Source organism: Oncorhynchus mykiss, chromosome 22 (assembly GCF_057628025.1).
Source record: "Oncorhynchus mykiss isolate SJ-2025 chromosome 22, ASM5762802v1, whole genome shotgun sequence".
NCBI lineage: Eukaryota > Metazoa > Chordata > Actinopteri > Salmoniformes > Salmonidae > Oncorhynchus > Oncorhynchus mykiss.
The window spans coordinates 34,179,687-34,202,527 of NC_143043.1; the positions used below are offsets into that span (position 1 = coordinate 34,179,687).

The 22,841-nt window shown below is 41.2% G+C and overlaps 1 protein-coding gene across 2 annotated transcripts in view; it reads left to right on the plus strand.

Moving 5' to 3' along the window:
• Nucleotides 1-22,841, plus strand: part of epha6 (eph receptor A6) — a 220,750-nt gene that overhangs the window by 173,616 nt on the left and 24,293 nt on the right. For both annotated transcript variants that reach the window (XR_016490605.1, XM_036959046.2), the window contains exons 8-9: nt 17,954-18,241; nt 21,574-21,682. Coding sequence is in view for 1 of the 2 variants with exons in the window: in XM_036959046.2 (XP_036814941.1) it covers nt 17,954-18,241; nt 21,574-21,682 (397 nt within the window). In the remaining variant the exon portion in view is untranslated. The remainder of the gene's footprint in view (nt 1-17,953; nt 18,242-21,573; nt 21,683-22,841) is intronic.

A 22,841-nucleotide genomic window follows, 5' to 3' on the forward strand; every position in this document is an offset into this window, starting at 1 on the left:
AGCAGCAGTGAGGTAGGGGTCCTATGGGTGAGAAGAGAGCTGAGAGGAGCAGCAGTGAGGTAGGGGTCCTGTGGGTGAGAAGAGGGCTGAGAGGAGCAGCAGTGAGGTAGGGGTCCTATGGGTGAGAAGAGGGCTGAGAGGAGCAGCTGGACTGGGGAAACAGAGGTAAGATGTTGCAGTGCTCCTGTGGACCTGTGTGTTTATCTGTATGCAGAGTACAGCAGCAACTGTTTACCTGCACTACATTAACATGGACCTCAGCAGCCTGAGGTAGACCTAATGGCCTGGGGACAAAGTCACACAGCTAATAGAAATGAGAGAGAGAGATCGCTACTATGGTGATGAGTGGATGTTTTGGGGGGGTTTTTGGTACTTTTTACCCCTTTTTCTCCACAATTGGTAGTTACAGTTTTGTCCCATCGCTGCAACTCCCATACGGACTCGGGAGAGGCAAAGGTCGAGAACCATGCTTCCTCCGCAAAACGACCAAAACGACCACTGCTTCTTGACACACTGCTCACTTAACCCGGAAGCCAGCCGCACCAATGTGTCAGTGGGAACACTGTACAGCTGGCGATCGAAGTCAGAGTGCATGCACCCGGCCCACCACAAGCAGTCGCTAGATTGCAATGGGACATTCCGGCCGGCCAAACCCTCCCCGAACCCTGACGATTCTGGGCCAATTGTGCCCCTCCTCGTGGATCTCCCTGTCGCGGCCGGCTGCAGCACAGCCTGAGATCGATCCCGGGTCTGTAGCGAAGCCTCTAGCCCCGAGTTGCAGTGCCTTAGACCGCTGCACCACTCGGGAGGCCAGGATGAGTGGATGTTTGTACAATACTGTACTATGTATAATCCCTCTGGAGGACTGCATCACTTTTAACAATTATCCAGTACCTTTCTCTGCTCTCCCCTTCACACGATCCTAGGAACAGCTCTGAGGTTAACTTTTCTACTGTATGTCTTCTGCAGTAGAATCAGTGGTAATAATAGATAGTCTTCAATAACCCTCTTCTATGTGTGTGCTGAGCAGGTGGGAGTGAGACAGAGACCGAGAGAGAGAGCTATTAGTGGTTTGTAGTGTTTGACATGATTAATGCCCAGGTCTTTATCTGAACTCTCTCCCCTGCAGAGCTCATTTCCCCACACCTACCTAACGACGGGACTATTTTAGGCCAAGCCTCATTAATACCCAGTGATTAGATTCATTGTTCCGGAATTCTGATGGATGTCTCGCGGTTTAAAAAGTTTTTCTTTTTTAAGAGTGGAAGGATTGTCTTCTTTGAATTGTTTCTTTGAAACTAACGCGTCAGTTAATCAATATCCTAGACATTTCTCTACTGTGTCTTCAACTACTTCATGTACGTTTGTGCTAGAGATATTATGAGCCAGATTCATGTCATACTGAGTGGCAGAGCGGTCCAGCTATCTAGCTATTTATACTGTATAAAACTGTAGAGTTGAGAGGGGAGAGGAGAGGAGAGGAGAAGAGAGGAGAAGAGAGGAGAGGAGAGGGGGGGAGAGGAGAGGGGGGGAGGGGAGAGGAGATTAGAGGAGGGGAGAGGAGAGGAGGGGAGAGGAGAGGAGAGGAGGGGAGGGGAGAGGAGAGGAGAGGAGAGGAGAGGAGAGGAGGGGAGAGGAGAGGAGGGGAGAGGAGGGGAGAGGAGAGGAGGGGAGAGGAGAGGAGAGGAGGGGAGAGGAGGGGAGAGGAGAGGAGGGGAGAGGAGAGGGGGGGGGAGGAGAGGGGGGGAGGGGAGAGGAGATTAGAGGAGGGGAGAGGAGGGGAGGGGAGGGGAGGGGAGAGGAGAGGAGGGGAGAGGAGAGGAGAGGAGGGGAGAGGAGAGGAGAGGAGAGGAGGGGAGAGGAGAGGAGGGGAGAGGAGGGGAGAGGAGAGGAGAGGAGAGGAGAGGAGAGGAGAGGAGAGGAGAGGAGAGGAGAGGAGAGGAGAGGAGAGGAGAGGAGAGGAGAGGAGAGGAGGGGAGAGGAGAGGAGGGGAGGGGAGAGGAGAGGAGAGGAGTTCTGGGCACAAGGCAGGGGTTTTTCCCTTTCTTCTCTCTTTCATTCCTCTAGATGAGGAATCCTGCTGTGAATAACAAAGCTATTTCCTAATCAACACGATTTGTCTTTTGATTCAATATGTAGCAGCTGACAGAATCACACCATAATTCACCCCGTCACACAGTGTTAGGCTTTCTAGCTCCCTATTGCAGCACCAGGTCAGTTTATGCAGGTCTGTTCTCTAATACAGCTCTAAAGCAGCAGTGGGATGGAGATGGGTCTGAGGATGGACATTTATCAGCAGAGTGGTATTTCTATTCTTCTCATTAATTACTAGAGAGAAAGAGAGGAGGATGCTGAAAGAGACGAGAGGAAGAGGTAAAGGAATATTGATTGTAGCAGGGCCGGTTCAGAGCTGGTTTAACTGTTCCTTCATACAGATCATTGGCTTTCCAGATTACTATTAAAGAGAAACAAGGGGGTCGGGATGTCACTACGACCCTATTAAAGACACGCACACACACACACACACACAAACACACACACACACACACACACACACACACACACACACACACACACAGAGTCAGGAGCAATAGGCCAGGCCATGCTCCACCTTAACTATTACTCAGAAGAACAGAATAGTTGTCATCTGGCCTCCCTCCCTTTCTACTTCCCTTTTTCTCCCTCCCACCTTTCCTCTCTCCCTCCCTCCATTCTTCCCTTTGTAGAGTGAATGATGTTGTTAATGACCTGTTAACTGTGGCATGCTGGCTCTCTGGGCTCAGCAAAAACACATGATAGATGAACTGGAGCCGGCATCTCCTGGGATACACATGACTATAAGGTCCCCATACTGTTACAGTCTACAGACACTTTACTGTTACAGTCTACAGAAACTTTACTGTTACAGTCTACAGACACTTTACTGTTACAGCCTACAGACACTTTACTGTTACAGCCTATAGACACTTTACTGTTACAGTCTACAGACACTTTACTGTTACAGTCTATAGACACTTTACTGTTAGTCTACATACACTTTACTGTTACAGCCTACAGACACTTTACTGTTACAGTCTACAGACACTTTACTGTTACAGTCTACAGACACTTTACTGTTAGTCTACAGACACTTTACTGTTACAGTCACTTTACTGTTACCGTCTACAGACACTTTACTGTTACAGTCTACAGACACTTTACTGTTACAGTCTATAGACACTTTACTGTTACAGTCTACAGACACTTTACTGTTACAGTCACTTTACTGTTACAGTCACTTTACTGTTACAGTCTACAGACACTTTACTGTTACAGTCTATAGACACTTTACTGTTATAGTCTACAGACACTTTACTGTTACAGTCTACAGACACTTTACTTTTACAGTCTACAGACACTTTACTTTTACAGTCTACAGACACTTTACTGTTACAGTCTACAGACACTTTACTGTTACAGTCTACAGACACTTTACTGTTACAGTCTACATACACTTTACTGTTACAGTCACAGACACTTTACTGTTACAGTCTATAGACACTTTACTCTTACAGTCACTTTACTATTACCGTCTACAGACACTTTACTGTTAGTCTACAGACACTTTACTGTTACAGTCTACAGACACTTTACTGTTGCAGTCTACAGACACTTTACTGTTACAGTCTATAGACACTTTACTGTTACAGTCTACAGACACTTTACTGTTACAGTCACTTTACTGTTACAGTCTATAGACACTTTACTGTTACAGTCTACAGACACTTTACTGTTACAGTCACTTTACTGTTACAGTCTACAGACACTTTACTGTTACAGTCTACAGACACTTTACTGTTACAGTCTATAGACACTTTACTGTTAGTCTACATACACTTTACTGTTACAGCCTACAGACACTTTACTGTTACAGCCTACAGACACTTTACTGTTACAGCCTACAGACACTTTACTGTTACAGTCTACAGACACTTTACTGTTACAGTCACTTTACTGTTACAGTCTACAGACACTTTACTGTTACAGTCTACAGACACTTTACTGTTACAGTCTACATACACTTTACTGTTACAGTCTATAGACACTACTGTTAGTCTACATACACTTTACTGTTACAGTCTACATACACTTTACTGTTACAGTCTACAGACACTTTACTGTTAGTCTACAGACACTTTACTGTTACAGTCACTTTACTGTTACAGTCTACAGACACTTTACTGTTACAGTCTATAGACACTTTACTGTTACAGTCTACAGACACTTTACTGTTACAGTCTATAGACACTTTACTGTTACAGTCTACAGACACTTTACTGTTACAGTCACTTTACTGTTACAGTCTACAGACACTTTACTGTTACAGTCTACAGACACTTTACTGTTACAGTCTATAGACACTTTACTGTTAGTCTACATACACTTTACTGTTACAGCCTACAGACACTTTACTGTTACAGCCTACAGACACTTTACTGTTACAGCCTACAGACACTTTACTGTTACAGCCTACAGACACTTTACTGTTACAGTCTACAGACACTTTACTGTTACAGTCTATAGACACTTTACTGTTAGTCTACATACACTTTACTGTTACAGCCTACAGACACTTTACTGTTACAGTCTACAGACAATTTACTGTTACAGTCTATAGACACTTTACTGTTACAGTCACTTTACTATTACCGTCTACAGACACTTTACTGTTAGTCTACAGACACTTTACTGTTACAGTCTACAGACACTTTACTGTTTGTCTACAGACACTTTACTGTTACAGTCTATAGACACTTTACTGTTACAGTCTACAGTCACTTTACTGTTACAGTCACTTTACTGTTACAGTCACTTTACTGTTACAGTCACTTTACTGTTACAGTCTACAGACACTTTACTGTTACAGTCTACAGACACTTTACTGTTACAGTCTACAGACACTTTACTGTTGCAGTCTACAGACACTTTACTGTTACAGTCTAGACACTTTACTGTTATAGTCTACAGACACTTTACTGTTACAGTCTACAGACACTTTACTGTTAGTCTACAGACACTTTACTGTTACAGTCACTTTACTGTTACCGTCTACAGACACTTTACTGTTAGTCTACAGACACTTTACTGTTACAGTCACTTTACTGTTACAGTCTACAGACACTTTACTTTTACAGTCTACAGACACTTTACTGTTACAGTCTACAGACACTTTGCTGTTACAGTCTATAGACACTTTACTGTTACAGTCACTTTACTATTACCGTCTACAGACACTTTACTGTTAGTCTACAGACACTTTACTGTTACAGTCTACAGACACTTTACTGTTAGTCTACAGACACTTTACTGTTACAGTCTATAGACACTTTACTGTTACAGTCTACAGACACTTTACTGTTACAGTCACTTTACTGTTACAGTCTACAGACACTTTACTGTTACAGTCACTTTACTGTTACAGTCTATAGACACTTTACTGTTACAGTCACTTTACTGTTACAGTCACTTTACTGTTACAGTCTACAGACACTTTACTGTTACAGTCTACAGACACTTTACTGTTACAGTCTACATACACTTTACTGTTACAGTCTATAGATACTGTACTGTTAGTCTACAGACACTTTACTGTTACAGTCACTTTACTGTTACCGTCTACAGACACTTTACTGTTACAGTCTACATACACTTTACTGTTACAGTCTACATACACTTTACTGTTACAGTCTACAGACACTTTACTGTTAGTCTACAGACACTTTACTGTTACAGTCACTTTACTGTTACCGTCTACAGACACTTTACTGTTACAGTCTACAGACACTTTACTGTTAGTCTATAGACACTTTACTGTTACAGTCTACAGACACTTTACTGTTACAGTCTATAGACACTTTACTGTTACAGTCTACAGACACTTTACTGTTACAGTCACTTTACTGTTACAGTCACTTTACTGTTACAGTCTACAGACACTTTACTGTTACAGTCTACAGACACTTTACTGTTAGTCTACAGACACTTTACTGTTACAGTCTACAGACACTTTACTGTTACAGTCTATAGACGCTTTACTGTTATAGTCTACAGACACTTTACTGTTACAGTCTACAGACACTTTACTGTTAGTCTACAGACACTTTACTGTTACAGTCACTTTACTGTTACCGTCTACAGACACTTTACTGTTAGTCTACAGACACTTTACTGTTACAGTCTACAAACACTTTACTGTTACAGTCTACAGACACTTTACTGTTACAGTCACTTTACTGTTACAGTCACTTTACTGTTACAGTCTACAGACACTTTACTGTTACAGTCTATAGACACTTTACTGTTATAGTCTACAGACACTTTACTGTTACCGTCTACAGACACTTTACTGTTAGTCTACAGACACTTTACTGTTACAGTCTATAGACACTTTACTGTTACAGTCACTTTACTGTTACAGTCTACAGACACTTTACTTTTACAGTCTACAGACACTTTACTGTTACAGTCTACAGACACTTTGCTGTTACAGTCTATAGACACTTTACTGTTACAGTCACTTTACTATTACCGTCTACAGACACTTTACTGTTAGTCTACAGACACTTTACTGTTACAGTCTACAGACACTTTACTGTTAGTCTACAGACACTTTACTGTTACAGTCTATAGACACTTTACTGTTACAGTCTACAGACACTTTACTGTTACAGTCACTTTACTGTTACAGTCTACAGACACTTTACTGTTACAGTCACTTTACTGTTACAGTCTATAGACACTTTACTGTTACAGTCACTTTACTGTTACAGTCACTTTACTGTTACAGTCTACAGACACTTTACTGTTACAGTCTACAGACACTTTACTGTTACAGTCTACATACACTTTACTGTTACAGTCTATAGATACTGTACTGTTAGTCTACATACACTTTACTGTTACAGTCTACATACACTTTACTGTTACAGTCTACAGACACTTTACTGTTAGTCTACAGACACTTTACTGTTACAGTCACTTTACTGTTACCGTCTACAGACACTTTACTGTTACAGTCTACAGACACTTTACTGTTAGTCTATAGACACTTTACTGTTACAGTCTACAGACACTTTACTGTTACAGTCTATAGACACTTTACTGTTACAGTCTACAGACACTTTACTGTTACAGTCACTTTACTGTTACAGTCACTTTACTGTTACAGTCTACAGACACTTTACTGTTACAGTCTACAGACACTTTACTGTTAGTCTACAGACACTTTACTGTTACAGTCTACAGACACTTTACTGTTACAGTCTATAGACGCTTTACTGTTATAGTCTACAGACACTTTACTGTTACAGTCTACAGACACTTTACTGTTAGTCTACAGACACTTTACTGTTACAGTCACTTTACTGTTACCGTCTACAGACACTTTACTGTTAGTCTACAGACACTTTACTGTTACAGTCTACAAACACTTTACTGTTACAGTCTACAGACACTTTACTGTTACAGTCACTTTACTGTTACAGTCACTTTACTGTTACAGTCTACAGACACTTTACTGTTACAGTCTATAGACACTTTACTGTTATAGTCTACAGACACTTTACTGTTACCGTCTACAGACACTTTACTGTTAGTCTACAGACACTTTACTGTTACAGTCTATAGACACTTTACTGTTACAGTCTACAGACACTTTACTGTTACAGTCACTTTACTGTTACAGTCTATAGACACTTTACTGTTACAGTCACTTTACTGTTACAGTCACTTTACTGTTACAGTCTACAGACACTTTACTGTTACAGTCTACAGACACTTTACTGTTACAGCCTACAGACACTTTACTGTTACAGTCTACAGACACTTTACTGTTAGTCTACAGACACTTTACTGTTACAGTCTATAGACACTTTACTGTTACAGCCTACAGACACTTTACTGTTACAGTCTACATACACTTTACTGTTAGTCTATAGACACTGTACTGTTAGTCTACATACACTTTACTGTTACAGTCTACATACACTTTACTGTTACAGTCTACAGACACTTTACTGTTAGTCTACAGACACTTTACTGTTACAGTCACTTTACTGTTACCGTCTACAGACACTTTACTGTTACAGTCTACAGACACTTTACTGTTAGTCTACAGACACTTTACTGTTACAGTCTATAGACACTTTACTGTTACAGTCTATAGACACTTTACTGTTACAGTCTATAGACACTTTACTGTTACAGTCTATAGACACTTTACTGTTACAGTCTACAGACACTTTACTGTTACAGTCACTTTACTGTTACAGTCTACAGACACTTTACTGTTACAGTCACTTTACTGTTACAGTCTACAGACACTTTACTGTTACAGTCTACAGACACTTTACTGTTACAGTCTACAGACACTTTACTGTTATAGTCTACAGACACTTTACTGTTACAGTCTACAGACACTTTACTGTTAGTCTACAGACACTTTACTGTTACAGTCACTTTACTGTTACAGTCTACAGACACTTTACTGTTACAGTCTATAGACACTTTACTGTTATAGTCTACAGACACTTTACTGTTACCGTCTACAGACACTTTACTGTTAGTCTACAGACACTTTACTGTTACAGTCTATAGACACTTTACTGTTACAGTCTACAGACACTTTACTGTTACAGTCACTTTACTTTTACAGTCTATAGACACTTTACTGTTACAGTCACTTTACTGTTACAGTCACTTTACTGTTACAGTCTACAGACACTTTACTGTTACAGTCTACAGACACTTTACTGTTACAGCCTACAGACACTTTACTGTTACAGTCTACATACACTTTACTGTTAGTCTATAGACACTGTACTGTTAGTCTACATACACTTTACTGTTACAGTCTACATACACTTTACTGTTACAGTCTACAGACACTTTACTGTTAGTCTACAGACGCTTTACTGTTACAGTCACTTTACTGTTACCGTCTACAGACACTTTACTGTTACAGTCTACAGACACTTTACTGTTAGTCTACAGACACTTTACTGTTACAGTCTATAGACACTTTACTGTTACAGTCTATAGACACTTTACTGTTACAGTCTATAGACACTTTACTGTTACAGTCTACAGACACTTTACTGTTACAGTCACTTTACTGTTAGTCTACAGACACTTTACTGTTACAGTCACTTTACTGTTACAGTCTACAGACACTTTACTGTTACAGTCTACAGACACTTTACTGTTACAGTCTACAGACACTTTACTGTTATAGTCTACAGACACTTTACTGTTACAGTCTACAGACACTTTACTGTTACAGTCTACAGACACTTTACTGTTAGTCTACAGACACTTTACTGTTACAGTCACTTTACTGTTACCGTCTACAGACACTTTACTGTTAGTCTACAGACACTTTACTGTTACAGTCTACAGACACTTTACTGTTAGTCTACAGACACTTTACTGTTACAGTTTATAGACACTTTACTGTTACAGTCTACAGACACTTTACTGTTACAGTCACTTTACTGTTACAGTCTACAGACACTTTACTGTTACAGTCACTTTACTGTTACAGTCTATAGACACTTTACTGTTACAGTCACTTTACTGTTACAGTCTACAGACACTTTACTGTTACAGTCACTTTACTGTTAGTCACTTTACTGTTACAGTCTACAGACACTTTACTGTTACAGTCTACAGACATTTTACTGTTACAGCCTACAGACACTTTACTGTTACAGTCTACAGACACTTTACTGTTACAGTCTATAGACACTTTACTGTTAGTCTACATACCCTTTACTGTTACAGTCTACAGACACTTTACTGTTACAGTCTACAGACACTTTACTGTTAGTCTACAGACACTTTACTGTTACAGTCACTTTACTGTTACTGTCTACAGACACTTTACGGTTACAGTCTATAGACACTTTACTGTTACAGTCTACAGACACTTTACTGTTACAGTCACTTTATTGTTACAGTCTACAGACACTTTACTGTTACAGTCACTTTACTGTTACAGTCTACAGACACTTTACTGTTACAGTCTACAGACACTTTACTGTTACAGTCTACAGACACTTTACTGTTACAGTCTACAGCCACTTTACTGTTATAGTCTACAGACACTTTACTGTTACAGTCTAGAGACACTTTACTGTTACAGTCTACAGACACTTTACTGTTACAGTCACTTTACTGTTACCGTCTACAGACACTTTACTGTTAGTCTACAGACACTTTACTGTTACAGTCACTTTACTGTTACAGTCTACAGACACTTTACTGTTACAGTCTACAGACACTTTACTGTTACAGTCTACAGACACTTTACTGTTACAGTCTATATTCACTTTACTGTTATAGTCTACATACACTTTACTGTTACAGTCTACATACACTTTACTGTTACAGTCTACAGACACTTTACTGTTAGTCTACAGACACTTTACTGTTACCGTCTACAGACACTTTACTGTTAGTCTACAGACACTTTACTGTTACAGTCTATAGACACTTTACTGTTACAGTCTACAGACACTTTACTGTTACAGTCACTTTACTGTTACAGTCTACAGACACTTTACTGTTACAGTCTATAGACACTTTACTGTTACAGTCTACAGACACTTTACTGTTATAGTCTACAGACACTTTACTGTTAGTCTACAGACACTTTACTGTTACAGTCACTTTACTGTTAGTCTACAGACACTTTACTGTTACAGTCTATAGACACTTTACTGTTTCAGTCTACAGACACTTTATTGTTAGTCTACAGACACTTTACCGTTACAGTCTACAGACACTTTACTGTTAGTCTACAGACACTTTACTGTTAGTCTATAGACACTTTACTGTTACAGTCTACAGACACTTTACTGTTACAGTCTACAGACACTTTACTGTTACAGTCTATAGACACTTTACTGTTACAGTCTACAGACACTTTACTGTTACAGTCTACAGACACTTTACTGTTAGTCTACAGACACTTTACTGTTAGTCTACAGACACTTTACTGTTATAGTCTACAGACACTTTACTGTTAATCTATAGACACTTTACTGTTAGTCTATAGACACTTTACTGTTAGTCTATAGACACTTTACTGTTACAGTCTATAGACACTTTACTGTTACAGTCTACAGACACTTTACAGTTACAGTCTACAGACACTTTACAGTTACAGTCTACAGACACTTTACTGTTAGTCTACAGACACTTTACTGTTAGTTTACAGACACATTACTGTTACCGTCTACAGACACTTTACTGTTAGTCTACAGACACTTTACTCTTACACAGGGTGTCTGTGTTTACGCCACATGTCCAACACTGTCTACAGACTACCCACTATGCAGTGGTGTTGAGCTCAGTTGTCAATGAGGTCAGAGGCTCCCGAGATGTCAGGTTTGGTTGGGTTTATAAGACTGGTGGGAGGTGATCTTGCATAAGGGAGACTCACACACTAACACACTATATGCTGTACACACACACCACACACTCTCAGAACGGTCTTAATGATTACTTAAGGTCCCACTGGAACTTACATCCTGTATGAATAAAGGTAATTTACTCTCTCAGCTCTCCAGAGCAACTCAGAACGCATCATAAACAAATATAAGTGAAGGAAGAGATCAGAGATTGGTGTGTGTGTGTCCTCCAAAAGGTGATCTCTCTCATATTCCTTCCTGAGTAGAATCTAAAACATCATCATGGCAGGGTAGCAACAAAACAATCAGACATTTTGACATGTCCTTGTCTACTATAGTTATTGTTTTTCTCAAACATGTTTTCATAAACCACATTAGTCTTATTTTTCTTTCTTTCTTTCTTTCTTTCTTTCTTTTTCTTTCTTTCTTTCTTTCTTTCTTTCTTTCTTTCTTTCTTTCTTTCTTTCTTTCTTTCTTTCTTTCTTTCTTTCTTTCTTTCTTTCTTTCTTTCTTTCTCTCTCCCTCTTCTCCCTCTTCTCCCTCCCTTAGTAACCTAGCATTCTCATATCGTTTAAGCGTGTTAAAGCATCAATATAGAAGCCATTGATTTTCTAAACTGTTAATGGAGGCCTTGGGGCCAGGCAAGCTCATTAAAACCATACAGATGTCAAGCTGCTGTAATGAGACTACATTAGTTTACTGGGAGCTTAACTACACTAGACTGGAAAATCCATCCGTCGCTTCCATTCTAATTGACCGATAATTATAATGGGTTTCCAGTCCTCCTCCTCCGAGAGAGAGATGTACTGTGCACTGGGGGTTTTGATATAAATGCTATAGGGTATAATCCTTAGAAGGAATGCTATGAGAGAAATGCTTCTCTCTTCAGTTCCACCTTCATTTCAAGCCCTGTTCAGTGTTGCATTGCACATGAATTTCAATAAGAAAATTCAATAAGCACAATTTTGCCTCATCCCCCTAACAGAAGTTTTTGGGTATGAATATGAATATGTATTTTGGCTGTTTCTGGTGTAAATTACAATTAATATTCTGGCTAATATTATACAGTTTGCACTCATAAATATGTAAGATCTTAATTTGAGCCAGTTTGCTACAGCAGGAAAATAATCCTCCAGCAACAAGAAATGTGAATTTTTGTGTGGGTAAAAATGAATATACATTTTTGTAGGGGTTGATACATTTTTTGTAAGGGAAAATCAAGTCTGAAAAGTGGAAATAAAAAAACTTCAGAAACCTTTTTAAACCTCAAATACACTACATGTTGTACATGTCCTGTTGCAGGAAAGTTCTCCTGCAACACGGTGATCAAATTAAGATCCTACATCTGTATTGAGAGCTGAAGGTGAGAGTTCGTTGGGTTGTTTTCTACAGTGTATCTGCCAACTCTCTACTGGGCACCAGAGTATACCAGTGTGTCTCAGCTTAACTCTCCTAAACCAAAGCTGTGTGTGTTACATGTTGCTCTGCAACAGTAGGAGTGGGATTGTAATCATGCAGGCTGGGGAGATTGTATTTATGCCGTTTTTATTGTTCCCTATCAGAGGCCAATATGCTAGCAGCAGATGCTGGCCCCCTAACTGAGCTAGATGCTACAGCAGTTACACTCGGCGCAGTGTCTGTGTGTGTGGACTAGTGTTGTCACGTTACCAACATTTTACTAACGACGCGATACCAGGTCAAGTATCACGATACCAAGGGTGGAAAATTCAGTGGCCTAGCTTCCTTGTTCGCCCTGTCTCCCGGACACTTGTTCCCATTTTCTAAACATTATGCTCATAAGCTACACAAAAAAACTGTCACTGATAGTCATTCTTCTACTCAATACAACACATATTCAATTTAACTGCACACTGTTCGCCCCATCCCCCGGACACTTGTTCCTGTTTTCTAAACGTTCTCTAAAAACCTGAAATTCACACTTCTACTCAATACAACACATATTCAATTTAACTGCACACTGTTCGCCCCATCCCCCGGACACTTGTTCCTGTTTTCTAAACGTTCTCTAAAAACCTGAAATTCACACTTCTACTCAATACAACACATCTTCAATTTAACTGCACACTGTTCCCTGTATAATAGAATGCTGCATAGAATGTCTGATTTGCTCATATTTGCAAAGCCCTGCCTGTGATTTGGCTGGAGGAATGGGAGGAAGGAGTGTACATGTCATTGTGTCAGTTAGGGGAAAACACTGCATGAAACCTTCTTTAATCTTCAGAAACAGAATGTAAAGAGCACCAGAAAGTGAAAGACACTGAACAAAAATAAAGTGCATTTGGAAAGTATTCAGACCCATCGACTTTTACCACGTTGTTGTATTACAGCCTTATTCAAAAATGGATTCAATTGTTTTTCCCCCTCATCAATCTACACACAATACTCTGTAATGACCAAGCAAAAGCAAATACATAAGTATTCAGACCCTTTACTCAGTACTTTGTTGAAGCACATTTGGCAGCAATTACAACCTCGAGTCCTCTTGGGTATGACAGTACAAGCTTGGCACACCTGTATTTGGAGAGTTTCTCCCATTCTTCTCTGCAGATCCTCTCAAGCTCTGTCAGTTTGGATGTGGAGCGTTGCTGCACAGCTATATTCAGGTCTCTACAGAGGTATTCGATCGGGTTCAAGTCCGGGCTTTGGCTGGGCCACTAAAGGACATTCGGAGACTTGTCCCAAAGCCACTCCTGCGTTATCTTGGCTGTGTGCTTAGGGTCGTTGTCCTGTTGGAAGGTGAACCTTCACCCCAGTCTGAGGTATTCAGCGCTTTGGTGCTGGTTTTCATCAAGGATCTCCCTGTATTTTGGTCCGTTCAGCTTTCCCTCGATCCTGACTTGTCTCCCATTCCCTACCTCTGAAAAACATTGCCACAGCATGATGCTGCCATCACCATGCTTCACCGGTTTTTGCCTTTTGGCAAACTCCAAGCTGGCCTTCCGTCTGCCCACTCTACCATAAAGCCCTGATTGGTGGAGTTCTGCAGAGATGGTTGTCCTTCTGGAAGGTTCTCCCATCTGTACAGAAGAACTCTGGAGCTCTGTCAGATTGACAATCGGGTTCTTGGTCATCTCCCTGACCATGACCCTTCTCCCCCGATTGCTCAGTTTGGCAGTTTGAAGGCCACTGTGTTCTTGTGGAGCTTCAATGCTGTAGAAATTTCTCATTTCCCCAGATCTGTGCCTCGACACAAATCTTTTTCGGACCTCTACAGACAATTCCTTCGACCTCATGGCTTAGTTTTTGCTCTGACATGCACTGTCAACTGTGGGACCTTATATAGACAGGTGTGTGCCTTTCCAAATCATGTCCAATCAATTGAATCTACCACAGGTGGACTCAAATCAAGATCATGATCAATGGGAATAGAATGCACCAGAGCTCAATTCTAGCACTACAATGGGCCTTAGGATCTCATCAGGGTATCTCTGTGCATTCAAATTGCCATCGATAAAATGCAATTGTCCATGGTTTATGCTGGCCCATACCATAACCCCACAGCTACCATAGGGCACTCTGTTCACAATGTTGACATCAGCAAACCGCTTGTTCACACAACGCCATACACGCTGTCTGCCATATACCCAGTACAGTTGAAACTGGGATTCATCCAGCGTGCCAGTGTCCATGGAAAGTGAGCATTTGTCCACTGAAGTCTGTTACAAAGCCGAACTGCAGTCAGGCCAAGACCCTGGTGAAGACGATGAGCATGCAGATGAGCTTCCCAGAGACGGTTTCTGACAGTTTGTGCAGAAATTCTTCATTTGTACAAACCCACAGTTTCATCAGCTGCCCTGGTCTGACAATCCTGCAGGTGAAGAAGACGGATGTGGAGGTCCTGGGCTGATGTGGTTACACTTGGTCTGAGGTTGTGAGGCCGGTTAGACGTACTGCCAAATTCTCTAAAATGACATTGGAGGCGGACTTATGGTAGAACAATCTACATTCAATTCTCTGGCAACAGCTCTGGTGGACATACCTGCAGTCAGAATGCCAATTGCTCCCTCAAAACTTGACACATCTGTAGCATTGTGTTGTGCCACAAAACTGCACATTTTTATGGTGGCCTTTTATTGTCCCCAGCACAAGGTGCATTTATTCAGCTTCTTGATATTCCACACCTGTTTATCTTGGCAAAGGATAAATGCTCAGTAACAGGGATATAAACACTTTTGTGCACAACATTTGAGGGAAATAAGCACTTTGTGTGTATGGAACATTTCTGGATTATTTTATTCCAGCTCATGAAATATGAAACCAACACTTTACATGTTGCATTTCTATTGTTGTTCATATAGTTATGTCTATATGAATACTACCTTTTGAAGCACGTCTCATGAGTAGCAGACCCTTTTCCTGTGCCATTCAAATGTGCCTAAACCAAATGTCAAGTTACCAGGTTGTTAGCTAGCTAGGTAACATGACTGAATCAAACCAATAATTAGCCAGCTGGGATTAGTTTAAAACGGCCCATGACTTGGTTTGTGAAATTCTATCAAATACACTCCAAATCGCGCAGGAAGAAAAAAAAGGTAGCTCCAGTTGTAGGAGTGACATTTTTTAGCCGTTTGTGACAAGCCCTTGTCTTGGCTGTAAAGCTGCAAGTATACCTGCCTTTTTCCTCTTTGCCACTGCTGCATGACAGTGAACTTGCAAACAAACGCCTCAGACTGGCCTGTGCTCTTTGTTATATCTGGGATGAAATGATATACAATGTATCAACTTGGCTCACTCTGTGCACTGCTCCAATGTAACAATTCTATTTAACAACGGATGGAGAGAAGCAGGTGAGTGAGGGCTGGTATTAATGATGTGACATGTAGCCTACTATGTAAAGTCATGTGTAGCCTAATAAGTTGTCAGCTTTGTGTATGTGTTTCTGTCGATGTTATGATAATTATTTTGTGTGTGTGTGTGAGAAAATGAAGTGACCTTTCAGCTGACTCATTATGCAAAATAAATCAGCTAATTTCAATCAGCCATGATATTATGTTGTTGTTCAATTTTAGCTTACATTTGGGAAGCCTTACTAGCCTGAAAGGCTATTATGTTCTTCATTATTAAGAACAAACCAAGCATTGAACTAGATCAGGAGGCAGAATTAGTTTAAGCTCACAGCACTAAACTGCCTGCTGGAAATGCAGCCTCGACACGAAGGTGATATGACTGTAGGAAACATCCATCAGTCCAGTTACTGATGGATCTGAAATAAACAGAGGAGTTTTAATCATCACACTGTGGGTACGGGTTAGTTCACTTTTGAGAAGTGTTTGTAATTCTCATAATAGTGTTTATTGTCCTGTTTTCCTTTACTGATATTTACTTGTCATTTTTCAGGCCCACATTCCTGTATTGAGTCATTTTGTGCCAGCATGGTAATGTAAGACAAATGTGGGCGATAGCATGCTATTAAGGCCTACCTGACACCACTTGTTTATAAATGGGGATAGTATATTCCACTGGCTTCCCGCCACATAGGGTATCTAAATCAGTTTGTTTCATCTTTTGGGATGAGAAGGAGGGGACAAGATGTGTATGGTATTCTATGTTAAGTCAGGGCTGACTAAAGCCACTTAAAGTGTCTTTCTTCTAATGATTGATGATTACTCTCTGCTCCTTTTTTCCAATAAATCCTGCACCTACTTCTTGCCGTCATAACCTACCCCCTACCTTGGCCGTTACACAGTACAGTTTGACATCCCTAAAAAGAAAGTGTTCACCATCTATTTTGAAAGGTTTTCATAACACCGGTATTTATGTCGATAAATCTTAGCGAACTGTTTACCATGTTGAGTTAATAGGATATTAATTAGTGAGAGGCTGATATCACCTGCCGGTGGCTGTAGTCAAGCCCTGGGACAATATTTACTCAGCACTAATGTAATCAACACACGACTAATATGATTTATATCAACACAGCTAACTAACCGAATCTCCCAGGTATACCTGTTGTCACTGGAGGATCCACAGACGCTAGTATGACCGTAAAACCCCTAATATTTGATATTAAGATAATTGGATGCTCCAGGCTTATCTCTAGGAAAGCAAAGCCTTTCCTGTAAAATGATGAAGCATATAATCAGAAGCTGGTGTCAGCCTTCCATCACTACTCAGATTAAATGGAAAGATGGCACCAACAGAGAGGGCTGCCTCGCTTCTAGTTCTTAGGAAACTTTGCAGTATTTCGTATTTTATGTAGTATTCCTTACATCGTTTTAGCCCAGAATTTTTGGGGGACGTACAGTATATTTATATATTCTTAATTCCATTCCTTACTTAGATTTGTGTGTATTGGGTATATGTTGGAATTGTTAGATATTACTTGTTAGATATTGCTGCACTTGTTGGAACTAGAAGCACAAGAATTTTCACTACACCCACAATAACATCTGCTAAACACGTGTATGTGACCAATAAAATTTGATTTGATGTTAGTAGTTGAACACCTGACCCCTACTATTCTCTCTGATTGTTCCCTCCAGGTCCCTTTATGGTGGGCATGCTGAAGAAGGACTGGGCAGCTCAGAACAGCATTGCCCTGTCGTGGCTGGAGCCAGAACAGATCTCCCTGCTGGTGGTCGACTATGAGGTCAAGTACTACGAGAAGGAACATGAGGAGTTGAGCTACTCGTCGACGCGGACCAAAGCCCCCAGTGTGATCATCACAGGGTTAAAGCCCTCCACCTGCTACGTCTTCAGCCTGAGAACACGCACCTCCGCTGGACACAGCGCCTACAGCCCCAAATACGAGTATGAGACCACGGACGACAGTGAGTACCTCATACCGCCCTCTCTGTCTGTTTCATGACCCCTAACACTTAACCCTAGATGTAATCAATGAAAAGATAAATACATGAACTTGCCAATGTGCTCGTGATGTTGTTTGTATTTATATTGACTTTTAGAGAGGCTTTACAGCTGACATTGAAGTTGACAGAGTGTACTGATGTATAGGGTGTACAGATGAGTCATTGATCGCTCATGCACTTTTCTACCTGTATTTATTGTCTGTATATGTCCTTTTCTATGCTTTATTGTGTGTTTTTATGTATACACAGAACCACAACCAAAGTGTTCCCACAGGGATAATAAAGCCATGCTGAATACTAACATACAGACCTGTGTTTGTGGTTCTGTCCTATATACTTGGTCAGTTCTTAAAGGGGTTATTTTTTACTGTACCAGGGTTTTTATCTTAGAGATGCCAGAACTCAAGCAGTAGAAATATAGAGGTGTAGGTTCTCTATACTGGTCGGTCAGCACCAGTCCACTCCAACCACTGATCTGGCCTCAGTGGTGTCTCCTATCTCCTCCTCCTCTCCTCCTCTTTTCCCCCTCATCTATCCAGCTGAAGAGCTTTCTTTATCTAGTGGATCAGACAGTCCTGGCCTGCCTTTGTTCTGCCCTTTAATCAAGGAGAAAATACCCTCTCCCTCCCTCCCCTCCTTACCTCCCTCCCTTCTCTCCCCTGTATCCCTCCCTTTCTGCTTGTCCCCGCCCTCTCCATACCTGTTCTGCCTCTCCTCCTATCTAACCTCTTCCTTCCCCATCTACAGTGCCTTCTGAACATATTCAGACGCCTAGACTTTTTCCACATGTTGTTACGTGACAGCCTTATTCTAAAACCGATGAAATAAATTAAACATCCTCATCAATCTACACACACACCACCCCATATTTGACAAGCAAAAACAGGTTTTTAGAAATGTTTGCTAATTTATAAAAAATAAAAACTGAAATACCTTATTTACATAAGTATTCAGACCTTTTGCTTTGACACTCGAAATTGAGCTCAGATGCATCCTGTTTCAATTGATAATGCTTTATGTTTTTACAACTTGATTGGTGTCCATCTGTGGTAAATTCAATTGATTGGACATGATTTGGAAAGGCACACACCTTTCTATATAAGGTCCCACAGTTGACAGTGTATGTCCGAGCAAAAACCAAGCCATAAGGTCAAAGGAATTGTCCGTAGAGCGCCAAGACAGGATTGAGTTGAGGCACAGATCTGGAGAAGGGTACCAAAAAATGTCTGCAGCATTGAAGTTCCCCAAGAGCACAGTGTTCTCCATCATTCTTAAATGGAAGAAGTCTGGAACCACCAAGACTCAGCCTAGAGCTGGCCGCCCGGCCAAACTGAGCAATCGGGGGAGAAGGGCCTTGGTCAGGGAGGTGACCAAGAACCCGATGGTCACTCTGACAGCACTCTAGAGTTGGGAGAACCTTCCAGAAGGACAACCATCTCTGCAGCACTCCACCAATCAGGGCTTTATGGTAGTGGCCAGACAGAAGCCACTCCTCAATAAAAGGCACATGACAGCCAGCTTGGAGTTTGCCAAAAGGCACCTAAAAACTCTCATGAGAAACAAGGTTATCTGGTCTGATGAAACCATGATTGAACTCTTTGGCCTGAATTCCAAGCATCAGGTCTGGAGGAAACCTGGCACCATTCCTACGTTGAAGTGCGGTGGTGGCAGCATCATGCTGTGGGGATGTTTTTCAGCAGCAGGGACTGGGCGACTAGTCAGGATCGAGGGAAAGGTGAACGGAGCAATGTACAGAGTGATCCTTGATGAAAACCTGATCAAGAGAGTTCAGGACCTCAGTCTAGGGCGAAGGTTCATCATGTTCAACAGGACCATGACCCTAAGCACACAGCCAAGATAACACAGAAGTGGCTTCGGGACAAGTCTCTGAATGTCCTTGAGTGGCCCAGCCAGAGCTCGGACTTCAACCTGATCAAACCTCTCTGGAGAGACCTGGAAATAGCTGTGCAGCGACGCTCCACGTCCAAACTGACAGAGCTTGAGAGGATCTGCAGAGAAGAATGGGAGAAGCTTCACAAATACAGGAGTGCCAAGTTTGTAGTGTCATACCCAAGAGGGCTCGAGGCTGTAATCGCTGCCAAAGGTGCTGCAACAAAGTACTGAGTAAAGGGTCTGAAAACGTATGTGAATGTGTTATTTCCGGGGTTTAAAAAAAACAACATTTGCTACATTTTCTAAAAAACAGTTTTTGCTTTGTCATTATGGGGTATCGTGTGTAGATTGATGAGGGAAAAAGTGTTTAATAGATTTTAGAAAAAGGCTGTAACGTAACAAAATGTGGAAAAACTCAAGTGGTCTTGAGTACTTTCCAAAGGCATGACAGTCATGACAGCCCTTTAGATTCAACCCTTTCACACACATCCACACAAACACACAGGCCTCGGTCTCATTAGCGTCAATCAGGCCCGACTGCTTAGTTAGGCTTCCGAGTGTGTGTGAACTCCTGGTCAGGAGAACCGTCCTGTGAAGTCATCTACCCCTCTGATCAGCTGTGTTCCTCTCTCCCCGTCTGACTGGCAATTATCTCTGTCCAGACCCCAGCTACATATACACTCTCTCACACACACACACACACACACACACACACACACACACACACACACACACATTTCGACCTTCACACATTCAAGCGTACACACACACACTTACAAACATATTGGCACCGATCCTCACACATCCACGCATACTTGCGGGCACACAAATGCTGTCACGTCTGGGTTGGGAGCTACGCATCCTGATCTCCAATTCATATTCATTAAGTGTAAAATTTTGTAGAAATACGTTTTGCTAATAGCAATCATCTTTCAATTATGTGGGATTCGTTAGCCCTGTGAAGAAACAGAGAGAAGGGAAAATAATGAATATCAAATGTGGCTAATTTTGGCAAATGATCAGAGACTAAATCACAATTTCATGAATGAATAATATTAATGAAATGGCACCAAGCATATGAATGATTCCTTTTAAAATAGAATGGTTGTCTTTCAGACCAAGAGTTCATCAATCTCTCCATATTCATTTCAAATTAATTAATACTAACAATATCAATTATTACTAATAAAAGTGCTTTTCTCTCCTCAGTCTGATTTGATAAAGATGTTTTAAAAGTGGTATAGTTATTGTCTTATGACTTTTTTCTGACTTAATCATGTGAATGTATCTTGTTTTTGTGATGTCATCTCTCTTCCAGTAATATGGCTGTATGTCTATACTGTAAATCACTTAATACGTCCAGATAATAATCAATCAATTGATTTGTCCCCTCCCCGTAGCGTCGGACATGGCGTCAGACCAGGGTCAGGTGTTGGTGATCGTCACGGCAGCCGTGGGAGGCTTCACTCTCCTCATCATCCTCACCCTCTTCTTCCTCATCACCGGACGGTAAGACACACACACACACACACACACACACACACTTAGGTTCTTGGGAGATGTCCCAAGGGACTAGTCGGTCAGCACTACAGACAGGGCTGTAGGATAGTTCAGCACCATGGACAGCACTAAAGGTGTCTTCAGGAGCATTGACAGGGCTGTAGGATAGTTCAGCACCATGGACAGCACCAGAAAGGAAAAGGCGAAGCGAGAGGGATAACTTGGCCAAAAATCTGTCTTCTCGAGCAGGTGGCGTTGTTCCGTTTCTTTCGCTCACCAAGGGAGGAGTTTTTATATACAGTAGAGGTCAATGAGAGAATGTCGAATTTGGTCAGCAAAAAATGTAATGACTTATTTGCTACATAGGTTTATTTGATCAAATACATTTTTTGGAGTGCTTAGGTTGCTACGAGTGTACTGATATACTGTAAGTAGGACACATGACATCCCGGCAAATTTGAGAAAAAACACTTTATATCGAAGTTGTCTTGAGATGCCTATGCATACAGTATTCATGACATGAGGCTAGTAGCATAGCATCTCTCTCCATTAATGCAGGCGGTTGACGTCAACAACCCTCATCAAATATTCAAGTATTAAAATAACGAGATGTAGTTGTCTTCAGTAGCACTGACAGGGCTGTAGGAAAGTTCAGCACCACACTACTGTGGACAGCTCCCTCTGTACTGAGAGGCCTACATACAGTAATACAATGGCATTTCACACTTCATTTTAAAAAGTTTGAAAAGTACCCAAAGAACAATTAAAAGTAGGATGTGATGAAACCTTTGAGATGACCTTCCAGTCTATGTAGGTGTTAAGTCTGTTCTGAAAAGCTTTCTAAATAAGGGAGTGCGCTGAGGCACTGTGAATTTAGATAAGTAGCATCAAACAGGAACCAGTTGAACCAGGACTGTCCCTCAATCCTCATGTGTGTATCTGTCTATGTATAGGTGACCGTCCGGCCTGTGTAGGGGTGGGCCTATCTCTGTACTCTAAACCCACACTGCTGCTCTTCACTTCTTTCAACACTCATCCCTCTCTTTCCTCACTCTCTGATCCCTCTCTGTCCTCTCATCATTCTGTCTATGCTCCTCTCTCGTTTGTCTCTTTGCACTTTCTCCTCTCATCCTCTCCTCCTTCTCTCCTCTTTTATCAGTGGAAACAC